Source organism: Callithrix jacchus, chromosome 18 (genome assembly GCF_049354715.1).
Source record: "Callithrix jacchus isolate 240 chromosome 18, calJac240_pri, whole genome shotgun sequence".
NCBI classification, from domain to species: domain Eukaryota; kingdom Metazoa; phylum Chordata; class Mammalia; order Primates; family Cebidae; genus Callithrix; species Callithrix jacchus.
In genome coordinates this window covers 10,243,296-10,260,634 of record NC_133519.1, presented here as the reverse complement: position 1 = coordinate 10,260,634, position 17,339 = coordinate 10,243,296, and the positions used below count along the sequence as shown (strand labels likewise).

Sequence of the window (17,339 nt, the reverse complement as noted above, 5' to 3'; positions counted from 1 at the left end):
CTCAACAAAAAATTTTAAATTAGCTGGGGGTGGTGGTATGTACCTGTGGTCCCAGCTACTTAGGAGGTTGAGGAGGATCACTTGAGCCCAGGCAGTTGAGGCTGCAGTGCCTTCACTTTAAGAGTTATTTGGGGCCGGGCACGGTGGCTCAAGCCTGTAATCCCAGCACTTTGGGAGGCCGAGGCCGGTGGATCACGAGGTCAAGAGATTGAGACCATCCTGGCCAACATGGTGAAACCCCGTCTCTACTAAAAATACAAAAATTAGCTGGGCGTGGTGGCATGCGCCTGTAGTCCCAGCTACTCGGGAGGCTGAGGCAGGAGAATTGCTTGAACCTGGGAGGCAGAGGTTGCAATGAGCCGAGATTGTGCCACTGCATCCAGCCTGGTGCCTGGTGACAAAGTGAGACTCTGTCTCAAAAAAAAGAGTTATTTGGATGGATGGGTGTGGTGGCTCACACTATGATACCCAGCACTTTGGTAGGCTGAGGTGGGTGGATTGCTTGAGTTCAGGAGTTCAAGACTAGCCTGAACTGGGCAACATAATGAAACCCCATCTCTACAAAAAGTACAAAATTTAGATGGCTGCCTGTAGTTCCAGCTACTTGGGAGGCTAAGGCAAGAGAATCGCTTGAACCTGGGAGGCGGAGATTGCAGTGAGCCAAGATCACGCCACTGCACTCCAGCATGGGTGAAACAGTGAGACTCTCTCTCAAAAAATAAATAAATAGACGACAAAAAAATTCTAGGGAACAATCTTATCAGTGAGTAATACCTTTTTTTGGGGGGGGGAGGGAGACATGGTCTCACTCTGTTGCCCAGGCTGGAATACGTGGCACAATCACAGCTCATTGCAACCTCAACTTCCCAGACTCAAAAAATTCTCCTAAGCTTCCCGAGCAGCTGGAACTATAGACATAAACTACCACACCAGGCTAATTTTTGTATTTTTTAGAGAGATGGAGTTTTGCCATGTTGCCTAGGTTGGCCTTGAACTCCTAAGCTCAAGCAATCTGCCTGCCTCAGCCTCCCAAAGCGCTGGGACTACAGGTGTGAGCCACCTTGCGCAGCCAATAATATCTTGATTAAAAATATCAAAGTGGATATTTCAGTATATAGGGCAATTAAATGAAACTAGTTTATAAATTATATGAATTTATAATCCTTTCTTTATCCTTGAATTATTGAGTCAGGAATGCGATGGCAAATCAACTGCAGATGCTAAAAAAAAAAACATGTAACATCTTTGACCAGCTGCAGAGGAACTTCAGATCTGATCTCACACAATGTGGTTTAATGGATAAATCTGAGTTAGAAACCAGGAAGAAAACCTGGCTCTATTCCTAGTTCCAGTATTAGATGAATAACTTTGATCTCAGTTACATCAATCATAAGAAGATAATACACCCTGCAACAGGAAAGCGAAGAGAAAAAAAATTCAATGGGCTAATCAAACATAAAAAATATGAAACTGTGAGAAATGATCTAGGTTCTCTGGAAAAAAAGGATCAGTCACATTTTTTTTTTTTTAGGGCACCCCGCTGGGTGAGAGAATCTCGCTCTGTCACCCAGGCTGGAGTACGGTGGTGCACGATCTCAGCTCACTGCAACCTCTGCCTCCTGGGTTCAAGCGATTCTCCTGCTTCAGCCTTCCAAGCAGCTAGGATTACAGGCATGCGCCATCACGCCCCGCTAATTTTTGTATTTTTAGTAGAGACGGGGTTTCACCATGTTGGCCAGGCTGGTCTCGAACTCCTGACCTCAGGTAATCCACCCACCTTGGCCTCCCAAAGTGCTAAGATTACAGGCCTGAGACACTGGGCCTCGCCAGTTCAGTAACATTCAAAGGTATTCATTGCTTCTCAAACTTCAGAAATGAAAAGGTATTCCATGAAATAGACACTCACGGGGGAGCAATGCCCATGGCATGGAGATTAGCCAGGCCCACCATGTTGGCATTGCCAATGAGTCCTGGCTTCAGTGCCAGCTGGGCTTGGATTCGAGCTTGTAGTTCAGCTGCTTTCCTTGCCTTCTCAATGGCATCATTCATGAAAGTGGCAGCCTGGGAGGGTTGAATAGTGTTGCCAATTGGAAGTCGCTCTGGTTGGGAGGAAGAAGGAGTCTTTGGCTGTGAGACAGAGAAAAAGAAATCAGAGGAATTGAGACAGGCAGACAGATACACATACATACACACATAGACATACACACATCATGGTAGACTGTAGTAGATGATTTTGAAGTGAAACATGCAGTCACCTTTTCTGGTCTCTCACTTTGAGTAGATGGCAAGAAATTCTGTGCAAAAGATCATTCTTTACAGAGTAATCTAGACACAATACCTGAGGTGTAGGCGGGCTAATGAAGCTCAGCTGCTTTTTCCTCTCCTCAATTTGTCGTGTTGCTGCCTCCATCATCTGTTTGATCTGCTCTCCAGAAAAAAAAAAAAAAATTGAAAAACTGTTAATTTCTCCTTTTTACCTTTCCCATTCAGGTTTCTAAACCCACAAGGCTCTCAAATCTAGAGACTTAAAATTTTCTGAATGATTATACTGAATTTTCTGAATGCATTATAGGGCAGAAAATTTAGTCAAGATAAGTAAGCACTGGAATTTTTCAACCCATGTTCCTAAGGCAAGATTAGCATACTAGTAGTAACAGAGTGTGATGACTGAGACTCTGGAGTCAGAGAAATCTGAGCTTGAATCTTAACTCTGCCAGTGAATGCCTTTGTTATGTTGAATAAGGAACTTAGTCTCTAAACCTCCTAAGTGTCTAAGAGGGAGAAAAACAGTACCTACCTTATACGTCTGTTGTAACCACTTAAATAATGTATGCAAACCTAACAGAACCTACACAAATTATTATACTTAAAATTTCTTTTTAAATCATGATATAAGTACTAGAATTACTAGTTTGGGAAACAAGAGACGATGGTGCAAAGACCTGCTCCCTAGTCTCTAAAAATACCTTCTGTCCTAAAAAGTTCAGAATAAGCTTTGAGAGTATGACCAAACAACTCCTGCATTTTGCAAAACAGACCTGTTCTTAAAGTGCTTCAAGATATTTTTAAAAATTTGTTTTTAACATTTTTTCTTGAGTAGATGATATATTCAAAATTCAAAAATTACAAAAGGGCCAACATGCTGGCTCACACCTGTAATCCCAGCACTTTGGGAGGCTGAGGTGGATGAATCACTTGAGGTCAGGAGCTCAAGACCAGCTTGGCTAACATGGTGAAACACTGTCTCTAGTAAAAATACAAAAATTAGCCAGGTATGGTAGTGGGCACCTGTAATGCCAGCTACTCAAGAGGCTGAGGCAGGAGAATCACCTAAACTCAGAAGGCGGAGGTTGCAGCGAGCCAAAATCATGCCACTACACTCCAGCCTGAGCAACAGAGGGAGACTCCGTCTCAAAATAAATAAATAAATAAATAAAAATTACAAAAGGACATGTGAGTACTTCCATCCTCTTTCTCCATGAAAAACATCATCGGCTGGGCGTGTGGCTCACACCTGCAATTCTAACGCTTTGGGAGGCTGAGGCAGGAAGATCATTTGAGCCCAGGAGTTAAGACCAGCCTAGGAAATATGGCAAAACCTCATCTTTACAAAAAAATACAAAAATTAGCCAGCCATGGTGGCCTGAAATCCCAGCTACTTAGGAGGCCAAAGTGGGAGGACAGCTCAAGCCTGGGAGGCAGAGGTTACAGTGAGCCAAGATCTTGCCACTGAACTCCAGCCTGGACGACAGAGACAGACCCTGTCTCAAAAACAAAAACAGGCTGGGCACAGTAGCTCACATCTATAATCCCAGCAGTTTGGGAGGCCAAGGTAGGTGGATCACTTGAAGTCAGGAATTCCAGACCAGCCTGGTCAACATGGTGAAACCCCTGTCTCTACTAAATATGAAAATTAACCGTGCATGGTGGCGCATGCCTGTAGCCCCAGCTACAGGAGGCTGAGGCAGGAAAATCACTTCAACCTGGGAGGCGGAGGCTGCAGTAAACCAAGATTGGACCACTGTGCTCCAGGCTGAGCGACAGAGAGATACTCTTCAAAAAAAAAAAAAACAAAAAAAACATCCGTTTCTTTCCTTTCATAAATAGCATATATATGCAAATCCATCCATCTATATGTATGTATATGTTCTATTATACCCTTTGCATATTAAATGGTAAAAGAAACACTTATTGTTTATGTGGTATCAAAATTATTTAACGATGCCAATTGAAAAAACACAAATACTTCTTGTTAAAAAATAGTCCAAGGGGCCGGGAGTGGTGGCTCAAGCCTGTAATCCCAGCACTTTGGGAGGCCGAGGCGGATGGATTACGAGGTCAAGAGATCAAGACATCCTGGTTAACATGGTGAAACCCCATCTCTACTAAAAATACAAAAAATTAGCTGGGCATGGTGCCTGTAATCCCAGCTACTCAGGAGGCTGAGGCAAGAGAATTGCCTGAACCCAGGAGGCAGAGGTTGTGGTGAGCCGAGATCGTGCCATTGCACTCCAGCCTGGGTAACAAGAGCAAAACTCCATCTCAAAAAAAAAAAAAGTACAAAGTTGGCCAGGGTTGGTGGCTCACACCTATAATCTCAGTACCTTGGAAGGCTGAGGCAGGCAGATCACCTGAGGTCAGGACCAGCCTGTCCAACATGGAGAAACCCCATCTCTACTTAAAACACAAAATTAGCCAGGCATGGTAGCGTGTGCCTGTAATCCCAGCTACTCAGGAGGCTGAGGCAGGAGAATTGCCTGAACCCAGGAGGCGGAGGTTGCGGTGAGCCGAGATCGTACCATTGCACTCCAGCATGGGTAACAAGAGCGAAACTCCGTCTCAAAAAAAAAAAAGACTTCCTGGAACACTAAACATTAATTCAAATCAAGATCACAAGAGGTCCAGGAGAGGTGGCACACACCTGCAATCCCAGCACTTTGGGCGGCCAAGGCGAGTAGATCACCTGAGGTCAGAAGTTCGAGACCAGTCTGCCTGACATAGTGAAACTCTGTCTCACTAAAAAACAATAATAATAATACAAAAAATTAGCCAGGCATGGTGGCTCACACCTGTAATCCTAGCACTTTGGGGGAGGCTGAGGCAGGTGGATCACCTGAGGTCAGGAGTTCAAGACCAGCCTGGCCAACATGGTGAAACCTTGTCTCTATTAGAAATACAAAAATTAGCCGGGCATGGTGGTGAGTGCCTGTAATCCCAGCTACTAGGAGGGCTGAGACAGGAGAATCATTTGAACCTGGGAGGCTGAGGTTGCAGTGAGCCTAGATCGTGACACTGCACTCCATCCTGGGCGACAAGAGCAAAACTCCAACTCAAAAAAAAAAGAAATCACAATAAATACAGACCCATGCACCCTTTGCTTTTTTAATTCACAAAACCATTTTGCTTCCAGTCCTTAATTACTAACCTGGAGCTTAGTCAGCATGCCAGGGCTCTCTGATGGAGGTCCAGGAATCACCTCTGGCTCTTCTTCCACCTCCTCAAAACGGGGTATTCGTCGCTTCTTTACTCCTGATGATTCCTTAGAGATCTCAGAGTCATCACCAAACACCTCCTAAGGGAACCCAAGATGAAAGAAAAGCTGTATCCCTCCTCACAGGGAGAAGGAAAGAATTATCCTAGCCCCTACCAGCATTTTCTGGCTTCTCCCAGGGGAATATGACACAACCTTGCAAATAGCTATCTGCCAGAAGCAGGGTCTACTAGACTCTCCACCAAGTGGACCATCTCACCCAACTTCAACATTCTCCTAATCCAGTCAAACAAATTTCATTCCCATGTTCTTACAAATGTTCCCATCTCAAGGTCTTTGCAAATGCTACTGCCCACATTTATAATGTCTCTCAACTTTTCCACAACCCCTGTTCCAAATCCTGCCTAAAACTCACCTCCTCTAAGAAGTTTTCCTCATTATAAGCTCACCCCACTCTGATCAAACTTTTGTTTCACATTGTCTTAGCACCTAAGAGCTTGGTTCATATTAGGTTAAATTACATTGTTGATATTTTGTTTGCCAAGTGTTAAGTATTTCAATGTTAGTATAGTTTTCCCAACTAAGTCTAAGCTCTTCCAGGAAAGGGGCTTTCTCTTTCTTCTTCAGTAATCCCCATTAACACCTTGTTTTCATCAAACAATGGGAACTCAAATATGATGACTAATTTGCAAGGTGAATTTAACAGGACCGAGAGTGGCCAACTGGAAGGGACAATGGGAAAAAGCAAATGTACACACCGGTGGTAGGCTTTGGGTGACATCCCCTCTTCACTAGGAGGGCTCGTGTTTTGCAAGGACATATCCTCAGCCAGGGGCGAGCGCTTCCTGGAACTCCTACAGTTCAAGAAAAAGGACTCTCCCATAATATATTGTGTGGGGTGGGGACTTGAATGGACCAAAAATGGGACCCGTATCCCAAGGCTATCTAGATACCTCCTTCAAGAAACCATTTTTATTAATCCCACCCAATGTAGTCACTTCACTCACAGTATGCCCTCAGCACTCATACAGAAGTATGCCCTACTGGCTTGGCACAGTGGCTCACACCTGTAAATCCCAGGACTTTGGGAGGCCAAGGCAGGCAGATCACAAGGTCAGGAGTTCGATGTCCCAGCCCTTTGGGAGGCCAAGGCAGGCGGATCACCTGAGGTTGGGAGTTCAAGACCAGCCTGACCAACATGGAGAAACCCCGTCTCTACTAAAAATACAAAAATTAGCCAGGCATGGTGATTCATCCCTGTAATCCCAGCTACTCCAGAGGCTGAGGCAGGAGAATTGCTTGAACCTTGAAGGTGGAGGCTGCAGTGAGCCAAGATCACGCCATTGCACTCCAGCCTGGGCAACAAGAGTAAAACTCCGTCTCCAAAAGAAAAAAAAAAAAAGTTTGAGACCAGCCTGATCAACATGGTAAACCCCGTCTCTACTAAAGATATAAAAATTAGCCAAGCATGGTGGCACGTGCCTGTAATCCCAGCTATTTAGGAGGTTGAGGCAGGAGAATTGCTTAAAGCTGGGTGGTGGAGGTTGCAGTGAGTCGAGATTACGCCGCTGCACTCCAGCCTGGGTGACAGAGCAAGACTTCATCTCAAAAAGAAAAAGAAAGTATGCCCTATTGTGACATAATCATCACTGTATATATCTGTGTATACTATGGATCAATCATTCCCCCTTAAATATAACAAAATTCAAATTAAGTCTGAAATTCTATAGCCAACCCTAAAATTTACATAAAACTGCTACTCAGATTTTATAATACGGGTCTATATACTATATTTTGTGGTATCTCTGCTCTATCAAATTACAGCTCCTGGGCTTAAGAGATCCTCTTGCCTCAGCTTCCCAAGTAGCTGGGATTACAGGCACATGCCACAGTGCCTGGCAAATTACAAATTATTTTAATGCAGGACTCTCTCTCCTTCTCTGATCACCCTACAATACTCTAAACACAAAAGGCACACATCTCTCTGGTTTTTCTTGTTCCATAGACTGCCCAGGGGACCAATCAGACATTGCTTATTCAAAAGCAATGGGATAGCCAAGGTATCAAAAGAACTTTGGAAGATTTCATAGGAGTCGCAGAATTTTTTTTAATAAAGAGAGATACTGGGAAATGAGTAGAAAGATAGGCTACTTGACACTGCTAATATTGAAAGAGGCCAGGATTAGTCAGCAAATATAGAATAAGAAGTGTAGTAGTTAAGGAGGCACTGACAACTCTTTCAAGTGTTTCACTCATGGCACCAGGTGACCAGCAATATGCCGTGTAGCAAATGGTAAGCTCTCAAGAATATAATAAATAATAGTTACTTTTTGGTATCCTATCTACAAGTGCATTGCAGAGAAACCTCTACAAAGAGACATCAGTGAGGTCTACAGCTCAGGTACCAGTGGAGTCACATTCTAAAACAACTTATAGGCCTCAAATCAAACATAAAATCTTAGAACAATTAGTTTATAGGTAGTAGTAAGAAGGGGAAAAAAAAAAAAGGAAATATGGAGAAAGATTAAAACCAAAACTCCTGTTATCTAAAAAAAGACAAAGCTACCAATTATTTCTTTGGATATTTCAACCCATGAACTTGGGTAGTTCATTATCATAATATGATGATGACACAATTCACCTCTTCTACTTTAACGTCTAAGTACCTCTCTTGAACATTTGGTGCTCTAAATCGTGGACATCAAAGTGTGAACTGGCAAGCTCAGCAACTCTGTTACCATTCAAAACAGTCCTGAGCTCATTAGATAGTAAATTGTAACCTACCTTTAGCTCTCGTTTTCTGCTCCTGTCACTGCTAGACTTGGAATGCCTAGAGCTTCGGCCTTCCTCCACAGCCTCAAACAGTTTGTCCACAAATCGCAGAGTAGAATCATCAAGAAAAGGTTTCAGATGATCTGACAGGAAAAAAGGCGGTGGTAGGATTGGAAAGATAAGAGTATATACACTAATACTAGGCCTAGAACAGGTACCAACACTGGAATTTCACTCCTAGGAGTGAAACAAATTTTAAGTTCTTTGCAGGATTCCCATCTCTCTTACAGTGAATGACCTTGCCCTTTGAGGTGAAAATACTTATAATTTTTTAGAGTGGGAAGTCAGTCAGAATAACCTATTTAGGTTGAACATCAAGTTTAAGATGAATAATCGCCAGGCGTGGTGGCTCACGCCTGTAATCCTAGCACCTTGGGAGGCTGAGGTGGGTGGATCACCTGAGGTCAGGAGTTCAAGACCAGCCTGTCCATCATGGTGAAACCCCATCTTAAAAAACATATAAAATATATATATTAAAAAAAAAAAAGAGATGAATAACCACCCTAACCTTTCCCAAATAGCAAGCTGTAGGAGACTACCATTAACAAAATCTGCCTCCTTCAAGCTTTTTCACGTATTTCATAAAGACTTTTATATGTTGAGATGTCAATCTGAATAACTGAACATGCCTATCTGACTTTAGCATACTTCCTAAGTAAATCTAACTTGGGTGACTCAGTATGGTAGCCAAAGGAAGATTTAAAATATATCACAAATAACATAAAAAATAAGCAATAAGAGAAAAAGCAAAATTATTATTTAGGCTACTTGCAGTAAAATACAAATGAAAATAAAATGTGGCCTGCCCTTTTTTTAGACGTTCCCAACAGAGAGAATTTTGGGGAAGTTCAAAGCAGTGTTTGGGATCACCCTGTAAGTTAAGACAAAAGCTGCAGAAAGGTACATACCAGCCGCCTTTTTCTTGTCCATGCCCTTCCCCACACAGTTCAATGCTGCTGTGACCACTGTAGGCTCTGAGAAACCCAGCACCCTCTTCACTGTCTTCTCTATCCATGGTTTCAGCTCATCCAGCTCCCTCTTAGACAATGCCATTTTTGAGGAAAAAGAGTACAATAGCTCAAACAGGACTCAATACTACACCTGAAAAAAAAAAGAGACAAGTTAGATAATAAGAAAAGACTACAGTAGGCCAGGTGTGGTGGCAATCCCAGCACTCTGGGAGGCCGAGGTGGGTCATTTAAGGTCAGGAGCTCGAGAACAGCCTGACCAACATGGTGAAACCTCGTATCCACTAAAAATAATAAAAATGAGGCCGAGTGTGGTGGCTCATGCCTGTAATACCAGCACACTGGGAGGTCAAGGCAGGTGGATCACAAGGTTAGGAGTTCAAGACCAGCCTGACCAATACTGTGAAACCATCTCTACTAAAAATACAAAAATTAGCTGGGCATAGTGGCATGTGCCTGTAATTGCAGCTACTCAGGAGGCTGAGGCAGGAGAAATGCTTAAACCCAGGAGGCAGAGGTTGTAGTGAGCCAAGATTACAACACTGCACTCCAGCCTGGGAGACAGAGTGAGAATCCGTCTCAAAAAAAAAAAAAAAGTAAAAATGAGTTGTGCGTGGTGATGAACCCCTGTAATCTCAGCTACTCAGGAGGCTAAGGCAGGGGAATTGCTTGAACCAGCGAGGTGGAGGTTGCAGTGAGTCGAGATCATGCCCTTGCACTCCAGCTTGGGCAACAAGAACGAAACTCCATCTCAAAAAAAAAAAAAATTAAAGTGGATCCAGGGAAATGTTAATATATGAGGAATGCATTCTCCACCTCTATTCTCAATCCTAGACAAGTTCTGCCAACTCATTTGAAGGCAAATATTTTCCCCAAGAACCATATCTCAAAACAGAAAGAGATTCTATTTTTTTTTTTTCTTTTTGAGACAGTTTCGCTCTGTCACCAGGCTAGAGTGCAGTGGGGCAATCCTGGCTCACTACAACCTCTGCCTCCCGGGTTCAAGTGATTCTTCTGCCTCAGCCTCCCAAGTAGCTGGGACTACAGGTGCATGCCACCACGCCATGCTAATTTTTGTGTTTTTAGTAGAGATGGGGTTTCACCATGTTGGTCAGGATGGTCTCAATCTCTTGATCTTGTAATCCACCTGCCTTGGCCTTCCAAAGTGCTGGAATTACAGGTGTGAGCCACCGTGCCCCGCCCCATTTGATTTTTAACTCTTTAACTCTTAAGTTGACCAATGAAAACTGTGGAATAAATAAACTCTGTGAATAAGCTAAGCCTGAGAAATGAGACTTAGCTTTATCCTGTCATATCAACAAGGACTTGCAAATATAGCAACACTAAAACAAAACTAAAAAAGCCCATTCAGGGGCCAGCTTTTCCATTCTCCGTACTTCCAGGCAGGCATTCGTTGACTTACATAAGCTTCCCTCCTTTTTTGCTTTTTCTTGTTTTTTGTTTTTGAGACAGAGTTTTGCTCTTTTGCCAGGCTGGAGTACAGTGGTACAATCTCAGTTCACTGCAACCTCCACCTCCCAGCTACAAGCAATTCTCCTGCCTCAGCCTCCCAAGTAGCTGGGACTACAGGCGCACGCCACAATACCCAGCTAATTTTTGTATTTTAGTAGAGACAGGGTTTCACTATGTTGGCCAGGATGGTCTCGATCTCTTGACCTTGTGATCCGCTTGCCTCGGCCTCCCAGAGTGCTGGGATTACAGGTGTGAGCCACCGCACCAGGTCAGGCTTCCCTTCTTTTAAGATACAGAAGTAAAAGAGAGATTATCCAGGTCAGTCATCCTGGATATTAAATTAAATCTCATGATCCTTAAGAATGTTCTGCCACTTTTCTCTGTGGTCATAGTCATCCTAGTGGGAATTCTGCATACAGATAATTATCATGTTCAATCTACAGGGTCTCCATCAGCTGACTTGATGATCCTTCAGCTCAAAAAAGAATACGCTTTTTTCTTTCTTAGAGTCTCGCTCTGTCGATAGGCTGGAGTGCAGTGCCGAGATCTCGGCTCACTGCAATCTCCACCTCCCACGTTCAAGCGATTCTCTTGCCTCAGCCTCCCAAGTTGCTGGGATTACAGGCATGTGCCACCACGCCCGGTTAATTTTTGCATTTTTAATAGAGACAGGGTTTCACCATGTTGGCCAGGATGGTCTCCATCTCTTCACCGAGTGATCTGCCTACCTCAGCCTCCCAAAGTGCTGGGATTACAGGCATTGACCCACTGCGCCATCTCTACTAAAAATACAAAAATTAGCCTGGCAAGGTGGTGGGCACCTATAACCCCAGCTACTGGTGAGGCTGAGGCAGGAGAATCACTTGAACCCAGGAGGTGGAAACTGCAGTGAGCCAAAATCACGCCACTGCACTCCAGCCTGGGAGACAGAGTAAAATTGTGTCTCAAAAAAAAAAAGACAGGTGCAGTGGCTTACATCCGTAATCCCAACATTCTAGGAGGCCAAGGTGGGTGAATCACCTAAGGACAGGAGTTTGAGACCAGCCTGGCCAACATGGTGAAACCCCATCTCTATTAAAAATACAAAAATTCCCAGGCACAGCGACTCATGCCTGTTATCTCAGCACTTTGGGAGGCCGAGGCAGGCAGATCACAAGGTCAGGAGCTCGAGACCATCCTGGCTAACACGGTGAAACCCCATCTCTACTAAAAATACAAAAAATTAGCCCAGGCATGGTGGCATGCGCCTGTAGTTACAGCTACTCAGGAGGCTGAGGCAGGAGAATCACTTGAACCCAGGAAGCAGGGGTTGCAGCGAGCTGAAATCACACCACTGCACTCCAGCCTGGGTGACAGAGTGAGACTGTCTCAAAAAAAAAACCAATAATTAGCTGGGCGTGGTGACGCACGCCTGTGATCCCAGCTGCTCCGGAGTCTGAGACAGAAGAATCACTTGAACCTGGGAGGCGGAGGTTGCAATGAGCCAAGATCATGCCACTGTACTGGGCCTGGGCTACAGAGCAAGACTCCTCGGAAGAAAAAAGAAAAAAGTGCCTAAATGGGAGTCAATAAATTGCACTGACCTCAATTTCCAAACTCAGCTATTCCCAGCAGTGCCACTCATCAGAGATCTGGAAATCAATCTTTCAAGATGTTTTAAGATATCTTTTCTCCAAAAAATCCAGTCTGATTAACTGTTACATTCTTGGTAGGTTTACCCTCTCTATGAGAGTCTATAAGACTTGCTGCCAAATAGTGGACTGGCTTTTGGTATAGCCAAAGGAAGCTAGTAAAGTGATAAAATTAAGGGTGAAAGATTCTCTGCCTCAGTGACAAGTTATATGAATAATTCCATGGTGGCTCTATTATGTAATAATTCTATGGATATGGTGTATCCAGACGCCATACAAAGTGAAAACAAGAGCTCACAGAGAACAGTTGGGACACAGTTCCACCGTTGACAAGCCCTTGAGCAAGTTAATTAACTCTTTGGGGCCACAGTTTACTCATCTTACAAAATAAGGACTACCATATTTACATTTTAATTCATTCAATACATATGGATTGAATAACTACCATATGTCAAGCAATAGACTGGGTGCCGAGGATACATAAAACAGTGAGCACCGCTAACAAGAGTCCTCGCCTTAACAGGTCTTATTTCACTAGAATTGAATCACAGGCTAGAAATTATAAGCAATTTGAAAACGCAAAACAATAAACGAGGTGCAATTGTTACCTCCATAAGATGATGTGCAAACTAAACAGCCAATGGACAAAAAAGTTTCCAACGCTAACTAGCTTTGTCTCTGACCAAAGGTTCAATAAAAACTGCGAGGTGCGGGGGCAGTGGGGGTGCAGGAGAGTGAGGTACAACGATCTCCTGTGAATGAGCAGGCAGCAGAATCCAAATCCAGTCTTCTGAAGGAATTCCTTACTCCGTGCTCTTGTTTGCTACATCCCGAGTTTCCCTCTGCAGCCCCCAATCTTCTATTTTTACTCTCTCAGTCACTCCAACCAGTCTCTTACTCCACCTTGTTCTACCCAAACTCTTCACCTCAGAGCTGGTCTCCCCACCCGGTCTCCTTCCCGCCCCCGCCCTTTTCCTCTCAACAATCTCATTCCAATCCCTTCTCCCACCAAGCCCGGGACTCCTCTCTCCTTCCTGCTGAACCCTCCCGCTTCGGTCATCCCCTTGGACTGAGCCACCCGCCACAGCAGCGCAGACCGGAGTTACCTTCTCTGGGCCCGGGGCCACTACTCACCTCACAAACTTCAGCCCCTGAGACGGAGCCCGAACGTTACACCGGAACCGGAAACCTTCTGACCGCCCTACGGCCTGCCGTCGTTACCGCCACTGCCGCCGCCACGCCGCTGTCTCCCAACACGTGACCAAGGGGGCCGGGCCGCCAATTCGCGCAGCCGTATTTCCCTGGAGGCGGAGCGCATGCGTCGCAGAACCGAAAAGTTTCCCTGAACGAGTTCCTCGCTTGCTGTTTCCCGGGCTAAACCTGTTAACTAGATTTCTGCCAAGTTAGTGATTTAACATCCTGAAGTGGGAATTAGGCTACTTGCGTTTTCCTCATAAGGAAAATAAGTGCGCAGAAGTAAACCTCGGGTAGAACGAAGAGCGAGGCTTCCGCGTTTGTGTTCAAACACAGCCTTTGCGATAGAAAGTAAACCCTTTCAGTCTTGATCACTAGAATTGGCCATCCCTCCTTAACCTTTTCTCCCTAAGGTAACAGTGGTGTCAGGCCCGGCGCGGTGACTCTCGCCTGTAATCCCAGCACTTTGTGCCCAATAAATGACAAGTGAGACCTACCAGTATTCCTTTCTTCATTCTATCAATAGGTCTATATATTTCCTTTTCTTCAAAATGAGGCTTTAACCTACTGACTCTTTTATTTTTGTTTGTTGGTTTATTTATTTATTTAGAGACGGAGACTCGCTCTGTCGCCAGGCTGGAGTGCAATGGCGCGATCTTCGCTCACTGCAACCTCTGCCTCCCGCGTTCAAACGATTCTCCTGCCTCAGACTCCCGAGTAGCTGGGACTACAGGCGCGCACCTCCATGCCCAGCTAATTTTTGTATTTTTGGTAGAGACGGGGATTTCACCATGTTGGCCAGGACGGTCTCGATGTCTTCACCTCGTGATCCTCCCGCTTCGGCCTCCCAAAGCGCTGGGATTACAGGCGTGAGACACCGCGCCCGACGCCTACTGACCCTTTAAATCAGTGATTCCTAACAACATGTATATGGGCAAAGGTAGTTTGGAAAAAGAATGTGCAGTATTATGACACAATTTCTTATATGAGAAACGGAAAAAGTTTCATTATTTTTAGATTGTAAACTATCCAAACTAAAATTCCAAAATGTCGTCTTGGTGGTAGGCTCACTAGTAGATGCAGTTGTTCTTCAGGGAGATTTTTGTATCTAAAGATACAATGTACATACCAAGCCCACCTTCCCTGATGGGGCAGCATGACTTAACAGGAAAAAGCCTGGCTCTGAAGGAACAAGTTGGAGGAGCTTGAACGTGCTGCTCAACTTATTCACATCAGTTCCTTCCCCACCCATATACAGCTTCTAACACCGATGTTTCACAAAATATTAACTCAAAAAAGTCTGTTGAATGGGTTAATGAGTTTCACTGATTCAGGGTTGTTGTAAATTTATTTTGTTTTAGTGCTTCTAACAGTCTGGTTCAATTCCCTATAGAGAAATGTGTTTCTAAAAACTGATTTTAGGCCCAGGCGTGGTGGCTTATGTTTGTAATCCCAAGACTTTGGGAGGTCAAGGTGGGTGGGTCACTTGAGGTCAGGAGTTCAGGACCAGTGTGGCCAACATGGTGAAACCTCATCTCTACTAAAAAATGCAAAAATTAGCTGGGTGTGGTGTGAAGCACCTGTAATCCCAGCTATTCAGGAGGCTAAAGCAGGAGAATCGCTTGAACCTGAGAGGCAGAGGTTGCAGTGATCCACGATCGTGCCACTGCACTCCAGCCTGGCAACAAGAGCAAAACTCCATCTCAAAAAAAAAAAATGAGGGCTGGGTGCAGTGGCTCACATATGTAATCCCAGCACTTTGGGAGGCCGAGGTAGGTGGACCACTTGAGGCCAGGAGTTCTAGACCAGCCTGCCCAACATGGTGAAACCCCTTCTCTACTGAAAATATAAAAATTAGCTGGGCGTGGTGCACGTCTGTAATCCCAGCTACTTGGGAGGCTGAGAATCTCTTGAACCTGGGAGGCAGAGGTTGCAGTGAGTCGAGATCATGCCACTGCACTCCAGCCTGGCCAACAGAGTGAGATTCTTCTCTTTCTTTCTTTCTTTCTTTCTTTCTTTCTCTCTCTCTCTTTCTTTTTTCTTTTCTTTTCTTTCTCTCTCTCTCTCTCTCTTTCTTTTTTTGAAGACAGAGTCTTGCTCTATCCCCTAGGCTGGAGTACACTGACAGGATCTCAGTTTACTGCAACCTCTACCTCCCAGTTTCATGCAATTCTCATGCCTCAGCCTCCTGAGTAGCTAGAATTACAGGTGACTGCCATCATGATCAGCTAAATTGTGTATTTTTAGTAGAGATGGTGTTTCACCATGTTGGTCAGGCTGGTCTAGAACTCCTGGCCTCAAGAGATCCACCCACCTTGGCCTCCCAAACTGCTGGGATTACAGATGAGAGCCACTGTGCCCAGCCTAGAGTGAGACTCTTGTCTCAAAAACACCTAAAACTAAAGAGCAATAACTGTAAAACTCTTGAGAGGAAAACACAGCAGAATAAGAGAGTATCTTTGTGACATTGGATTTGTCAATAATTTCTTAGATGTGATGCCAAACATACAGGCAAACAAAGGAAAAACAGATGAATTGAACTTCATCAAAATGTAAAGTTTTGTGCATCAAATGACGCTATCAACAGAATGAAAAGGCAATCCACAGAATGGGAGAGAATATTTGCAAGTCGTATGTCTGATAAGAGATTAATATCCAGAATATATTAATAGCACAACTCAACAACAAAACAACCTAACAACCTAATTCTCTCTTTTTTTTTTTTTTTTTTTGAGAAAGAGTTTTGCTCTTGTTGCCCAGGCTGAAGTGCAGTAGCATGATTTCAATTCACTGCAACCTCCGCCTCAAGTGATTATCTTGCCTCAGTCTCCTGAGTAGCTGGGATTACAGGCATATGCCACCACGCCTTGCTAATTTTGTATTTTCAGTAGAGATGGGGTTTCTTCATGTTGGTCAGGCTGGTCTCAAACTCCCGACCTCAGGTGATCTGCCCACCTTGGCCTCCCAAAGTGTTGGGATTACAGAAGTGAGCCACTGCACCTGCCCCCCCAACCCCTTTTTTTTTCTTTTGAGACACAGTCTGCTCAGTCACCCAGGCCGGAGTGCAGTAGCACGATCTCGGCTCACTGCAACCTCTGCCTCCCAGGTTCAAGTGATTCTCTAGTCTCAGCCTCCCAAGTAGCTGAGATTACAAGCATGCAGCACCATGCCGAGCCAATTTCTGTATTTTTAGTAGAGATAGGGTTTTGCCAGGTTGGACAGGCTGGTCTCGAACTCCTGGCCTCAAGTGATCCGCTGGCCTTGGCCTCCCAAAGTGCTGGGAATACAGGCGTGAGCCATCGCACCTGACCAAAACAACCTAATTCAAAAATAGGCAAAACACTTGAATATACATATGTTCAAAGAAGACAATGTCAAATAAGCACATGGAAAGATGCTCCACAGCATTAGTTACTAGGGAAATGCAAAGCAAAACAACAAGGAAATACCACTTCACATCCAGTAGGATGGCTACTATAAAAATTAACAACAAAAAAAGAGGTCAGGTGCAGTGCCTCATCCCTATCATCCCAGTACTTTGGGAGGCCAAGGCGGGTAGAGAGCTTGAGCCTGAGAGATCAAGGTGGCAGTGAACTGTGATCATGCCACTGTACTCCAGCCTGGGTGACAGGAAAAGAAGGAGAAAGGGTCCAGAGGGAGGAAGGAAGGAAGGAAACAAGTTTTAACACTTGTGCCCTGTTGGTGGAAATATAAAAGGGTGTAGCTGCTATGTAAGACCGTAGTTCCTCA

At 44.5% G+C, this 17,339-nt stretch overlaps 1 protein-coding gene across 2 annotated transcripts in view; it reads right to left on the bottom strand.

Annotated features, from left to right (window-relative positions):
* PRPF3 (pre-mRNA processing factor 3) overlaps nucleotides 1-13,572 on the bottom strand; it is a 33,803-nt gene extending 20,231 nt beyond the window's left edge. Inside the window, exons 1-6 of one of the 2 annotated variants that reach the window (XM_035279684.3) lie at nucleotides 13,502-13,572; nucleotides 9,232-9,424; nucleotides 8,276-8,406; nucleotides 5,426-5,572; nucleotides 2,339-2,422; nucleotides 1,907-2,127 (exon numbers count right to left, since the gene is read on the bottom strand). In XM_035279684.3, the coding sequence (XP_035135575.1) occupies nucleotides 1,907-2,127; nucleotides 2,339-2,422; nucleotides 5,426-5,572; nucleotides 8,276-8,406; nucleotides 9,232-9,376 (728 nt within the window). In that variant the 5' untranslated portion in view covers nucleotides 9,377-9,424; nucleotides 13,502-13,572. The remainder of the gene's footprint in view (nucleotides 1-1,906; nucleotides 2,128-2,338; nucleotides 2,423-5,425; nucleotides 5,573-8,275; nucleotides 8,407-9,231; nucleotides 9,425-13,501) is intronic. The other variant, XM_002759868.6, reaches the window with a different exon arrangement.
* Nucleotides 13,573-17,339: the final 3,767 nt, after the last annotated feature.